Genomic DNA, 5,514 nt, shown 5'->3' with positions numbered 1-5,514 from the left:
ACTGAATCAAATGTATGTTAAAACACATTCAAACAAAACATTTGGAATTAAATAAAAATCAAACACATTCAAATAAAGCTTTTTGAATCAAATGAAAGTTAAACACATTTAAACAAAGCTTTTTGAATCAAATGAAAGTCAAACACATTGAAATAAATAATTTAAAATCAAATTTAAGTCAAATACATTCAACGAAGCTAATTAAATCAAATGAAAGTCAAACAAATACAAGGAAATATTTTTCAATCAAATAAAAGTAAAAAAAACATTCAAAAAGAGATTTTAAAATAAAATAAAAGTTAAACATATTGAAACGAAGCTTTTTGAATCAAATAAAAGTCAAAGACATTGAAACAAAGCATTTTGAATCGAATGAAAGTCAAATGAATTCAACGAATCTAATTGAATAAAATGAAAGTTAAACACATTCAAATAAAGCTTTATGAATTAAATAAAAGTCAAACCCATTCAAACTAAGCTTTTTGAATCGAATAAAAGTCAAATTCATTTAACAAAGCTAATTGAATCAAATTAAAGTCTTACACATTCAAACAAAGCTTTTTGAATTAAATGAAAGTCAAACACATTCAAACAAAGCTTTTTGAATCAAATAAAAGTCAAACACATTCAAACAAAGCTTTTTGAATCAAATAAAAGTCAAACATATTCAAAGAAAGCTTTTTAAATCGAACAATAGTCAAATGCATTTAACGAATCTATTAAATAAAATGAAAGTCAAACACATTTAAACAAAGCTTTTTAAAATAAATAAAAATCAAACACATTCAAACAAAGCTTTTTAAATCAAATGAAAGTCAAAAACATTCAAACAAATCTTTTTGAATTGAATGAAAGTCAAATGCATTCAACTAAGGTAATTAAATCAAATGAAAGTCAAATACATTCAAACAATGCTTTTTGAATCAAATGAAAGTCAATCATATTTAAAAAAAGATTTTTTAATCGAATGAAAGCCAAAAACGTTCATCGAAGCTAATTGAATCAAATGAAAGTCAAACACATGTCTCTTTTGCTAGGTTGCTCATTGAAGTTGATGTAACAAAGGATTTACCCAAGACTATCTAGTTTGAAAGCCCAAATGGTGCTTTGATTGAACAAAAAGTTGTTTTTGAATGGACACCCCCCTTTTGTAGCAAATGTAACAAAGTGGGCCATGACTGTGCTAATCACTACTACAAAAGGCGTGCTTTTTAGACGCTTTTTAGCCTTATTTTCGACACTAAAAAGCGTCGCAAAATTTTCTCTCGACGCTTCTAAAAAGCGTCGAGAATAAGTGAGTCGAGAATTTTGTTGGACATCAAAAAGCGTCGCGAATCTCGACGCGTTATTGTGTCTAAATTTTTATACGAAGTGTCACAACTTGCAACAGTTGGCGCACTTTCTTAACTTTGGCGACGCTTTTTGTAGTCAAGAATCTTAGGATTGGTGACGCTTTTTTATGTCCAGATTTTCATACATTTGTTGTCTAACATTTGGCAAGCTTTTCCTGTCCACGTTTTCTAATTTCGGGACGCTTTATCTTGTCCATATTCTTTTTTAAAAAATATCAAAAATACTAAATTAAAATATTTCATTCACTGACAATGATTTCTAGTATACTAATATATATTACCAAAAATTTTAAGTACAACAAAATTATACTGAAATTTTTATATTGCATTTAAATATATTATAGCAAATATACAATATCTCATAGTAATGAGTTTCTATTACAACAATTATAATTGCAACTTAGAATTCATTCGTGACTAGTTGTAGTGGAACAAATTCCGAATCACTAATTGAAATCTATATACTAATGCTGACTACAGAAATTACTACAAAGAAAATGAGAACATTATCATACGGTTTAAAGTTTTAGCTCGAAGGGAAACCCAAATTTTCCATACACATAGTTAATAAAAACCAGTGCAGCCCTGACTTCATCCTTCACCTGAACGTATGCAAACACAAGTTAGTATTTGGCACATGCAAAAGTAACATAATTCAATTTACAACCATCAGCAGATCTAACTTACTTGGCCTTCTCTATAGAAGATATGAGCATCACCCTGAAACAGGGAGCTAAATATTAGGACCAGATCAGCAGTTATACCACATGAATTGCAAAAGATTTGGAGATCAAAACAATGGCAACATGAAAACTTTGTGAAACCATCACAGTATCACGCTTAGCAACTCGTAAAGAAGAATTGATGTTGAGGTTATTTTAGGGGGACACCACAACATCCCCTTAGCTTATGTATAGTAGATTCTATTTGTGAATCATTAATCAAGAATATATTTATAATAACTTAATATCTAAAAAATATACCAGCAAACTGATCAAATTGATAATTGTACAGTGAGATATACAATGAGAATCATTAATCATAACCACGAATTAAAAATATGGTATTCAATAATCAATGATTCACAAATAGAATCATTCAAAATTTAAACTAAAGTAATGGTTGTCAAACGTGATTTTCTTTCATATAAATTGATACAGTCAGTAGTTAGATCCCAGAGTCTCACTATGCTGAAGTGTTCGTCTGTAGCTATCATTGGCAAATGTTGATCTAAGAAGACATGAAACTGAGAAGCGTATGTTGCAGATGACAGCGAAAAACACATGAAGACAAATCACTCGCAAACTCCCATTGATCTTATTTACTTCTAAGATCATACTTCAAAAAAATGGGGTAATTCGCTCCTAAAAAAGCTCAGAAGCAAACATCAGCAAGCAAATAGATTATTTTTGGACAGAAGTTCCTGCATTTTCTGGTCCGTAGCTTGCATTCAACAACTTCCATTAGTCTGAAAAATAGAATAACATATGAGATTCTTATTGTGCTAAACTGTTACAAAACATGACTGACTAATAGTCTAAACTTTATAAAATATAAAATAAAATTAAAAAAGACGAAAAAGAATAACTAAATCATTTGTGTTAATTGAAATTAGCTGATAAGTGCTTATGAGTTTTAATTATCTCAATTAGATGAGTTGGACCATGTCCTCACTATAATCAGGATGCTTGTGAAAAAAGAAAATATTAGAAAACCAACATAAAATGATAGTGTTTTTGTCATAAAGCATGCTACACCACTAACAACAATGAAGAGCAATACATGCTGCTTAAAATAACTAGCATAATCAAAGGCATGGATACTTGATAAACTTAAAATTAATCCAAGCCAAGCAACTGTCACGAATAGACAAAGAAAATCATTTGCATTTTCCAATTGCAATAAATAAGAATATTACTTAAATGATGTAGACAGACCTCAATCATCATGCTGGCTGAGAATACGATGGAGACAGAGTAACAACACTTCGATCAACAGAAATTATAGGTCGACAAGGCTGCTGATTTGAGGGACTATCTCTTTCTGAAGGGTTTAAGTCAGATCTGGTAGTAACAGATAAGTCAGAAGCAGTATTTTTCATCCTCGCTGAAGGTGGTTTTGCATCTCCCTTACTAACTTGACTAGTGAACCCTGCATTCGACTATAATAAATACAACAAAAATGTAAAGAAGCTCACATTTTGTAAGAAAGAGTTTAAAACTTTAAAAGCAACCTATTAACAATAAGAGTTTAAAATTTTTTTAGGTGGAACTTTTAATCAGAAGTTGCAAGATGATAATATGACCAGAACCGAAATTAAATTATAAGAAGTAGGAAGTTCAAGAAAAGATTATGCAATATAAAATTATAATAAAAGCGCAATATATTTTTCACAATTAGTACTTAAAATGGCCAGTTTTTTTTTATGATTGATTATAAAAATATGTTGCATTTTTCCGAGCAGATGAAGAAGGTTCATGAGTACTAAGCTAATTCTTGAACAGAGTTGTGCCCTAGCCTCGTAGATGTATTCACATCACCTAAATTCAAAATTGAACTAGCTAAGCCATTTTCTATTTAGTTAACAATAAATACTTGAACAAAAATGATATTGATGCAAACAAAGATACAGCAAGGCAGAAAACATACCTAAAGATTTTGTCTCAAAGTTACAACCATGCTTTCTAATCATGCATTCACAACAACAGATTCAATAACATGCATAATCAAAATTTATGTTAATCAATTCAAGATATGTCAAACGAAAACTAATCGTGCATACAAGCCAATATATTTCCAAGATCACTAGTGGGAGTGACCAAAACATAACACCTTTTCCAGCCATAGTCAGAATTTCAACAGTGTTATCTTGATTAGACTGCACAAAATCAATCAATAACATCAAAACCCATCAAGTAATATCAACAATTAACTACCAAATTCATAAAAAAACACCATTGATAACAAATTGAACCCCCAAATTGTAAATTAGGGTTTAAAAGAAATGAAGAGAGAGAAATAAAACCTGAGTTTTAGCGTCGCAGATGAGATTAACAGCATCAGAAAGAGCTTGAAATCTGGTGGGCGAGTAATCACCGTTACGCATCCACTTTGAATTGATGATGCATGTAGATTATAGTCGCCTGAAAACTCCAATAAAAAGGGGGAATAATAGAATGTCAGTAAAATTAAAAACCCTAATTTTGAAATCGTTTTAGGAAGCAATTTAATATGAGATTGAGTAGAAGGCAAAACCTCGAGCACCATGATTGAGAAGAGGAGAGAAAATCCAGAAATTGAGAGATCGAAGAAGAGGATTTCAATGACGAAGGAGTTTGTGTTGAGGTGCTGAGATCTAAGAGTTAGAGAGAGTTATGCGTGTGGTACTTTAGGTATATTTGTGGGTATGAGCCAGTTTTTTACATTTCTTTTTTTTTCTGTTTAATTTTCCTCAGGTTGCCTTGAGTCACGTGCAAATCATAGGAATTTGTGGACGCTTTTACTTGTCAAGAATTGATTCGACACATAAAAGCGTCAAAAATAAGCGGGAATTTATTTTTACGTGGACACCCCATACACAGCGTCGAACCAATAGCGTCCTTAAACTAAGGGATTTGTAGTAGTGAATCCTAGGAAGGTTCAGCCTTAAAAGAAGCAGATGGCTTCTAAGGAGCAGCCTAAGCAAAAGGTGTGGGTTGCTAAGCCCCAACCTGCTACTGTTCCTGCACCTGGGCCTTGTGTACCTGAATCTAGGGGTAATGGCTCTATTCATAATGCTGGTGTTTTCACTCCTGCTCCAACTAATGTGCAAGCTAATTCTGATGATTATTGGAGAGTGTTGGGAAGGAAGCAAAGAAGTCATAGTAATCCTCCTGTCTTTACTAGTGTTTCTAATTCTAACACTTATGCTGCACTGCTTAAGGATTACGATGGTGCTAGAGAACTTGTTCCTATCGGGGGTGATGGTAATCCCCCTCTGGGTCATGATTATCCTGTCATGGAATATCAGGGGTCTTATTGATCCTTGCTAAGTAGTATCTATTAAGAAACTGCTAGCTGAACAGTGTGTGGATGTTGTTGGTATTATGGAAACTAAAGTGAAATGTGATAACAGTGTTAAGCTTCAAAATAAATTTGGATCTGCTTGATCCTGGTTTTGTTA

The 5,514-nt window shown here is 32.0% G+C and overlaps 1 protein-coding gene across 9 annotated transcripts; it reads right to left on the bottom strand.

The window, feature by feature from the left end:
- Nucleotides 1–1,690: 1,690 nt before the first annotated feature.
- On the bottom strand, nucleotides 1,691–4,774 carry LOC145637831 (uncharacterized). 9 transcript variants are annotated; one of them, XR_014114488.1, is made up of 7 exons: nucleotides 4,608–4,772; nucleotides 4,378–4,495; nucleotides 4,185–4,230; nucleotides 3,290–3,503; nucleotides 2,539–2,820; nucleotides 2,040–2,072; nucleotides 1,691–1,954 (listed from the first exon to the last, which is right to left on the bottom strand). XR_014114488.1 is itself a non-coding variant. In XM_081688856.1 (5 exons), exons 2-4 carry the CDS (start codon nucleotides 4,456–4,458, stop codon nucleotides 3,298–3,300), a joined length of 333 nt encoding a protein of 110 aa, XP_081544982.1. In that variant the 5' UTR covers nucleotides 4,459–4,502; nucleotides 4,608–4,774; the 3' UTR covers nucleotides 2,372–2,820; nucleotides 3,290–3,297. The 9 variants fall into 9 exon arrangements, 2 of the variants coding, with proteins under 2 accessions (XP_081544982.1, XP_081544981.1); XR_014114492.1 differs by lacking the exons at nucleotides 1,691–1,954; nucleotides 2,040–2,072 and having other exon boundaries at nucleotides 2,372–2,820; nucleotides 3,290–3,513; XM_081688856.1 differs by lacking the exons at nucleotides 1,691–1,954; nucleotides 2,040–2,072 and having other exon boundaries at nucleotides 2,372–2,820; nucleotides 4,378–4,502; nucleotides 4,608–4,774.
- Between the last annotated feature and the right edge of the window lie 740 nt (nucleotides 4,775–5,514).

This window comes from Chenopodium album, chromosome 7 (assembly GCF_948465745.1).
Source record: "Chenopodium album chromosome 7, dcCheAlbu1.1, whole genome shotgun sequence".
Taxonomy (NCBI): Eukaryota; Viridiplantae; Streptophyta; class Magnoliopsida; order Caryophyllales; family Amaranthaceae; genus Chenopodium; species Chenopodium album.
The sequence above is the reverse complement of the archived record's forward strand: the minus strand, read 5'-3'. Positions and strand labels throughout refer to the sequence as shown.

Coding starts and splice junctions, on each gene's coding strand:
- LOC145637831 (XM_081688856.1), bottom strand. CDS start 4,458: ATGCGTAACGGTGATTACTCGCCCACCAGATTTCAAGCTCTTTCTGAT. Junction 4,231..4,377: donor TCTGCGACGCTAAAACTCAG/GTTTTATTTCTC, acceptor GATTTTGTGCAG/TCTAATCAAGATAACACTGT. Junction 3,504..4,184: donor TCTGACTATGGCTGGAAAAG/GTGTTATGTTTT, acceptor AGTCGAATGCAG/GGTTCACTAGTCAAGTTAGT.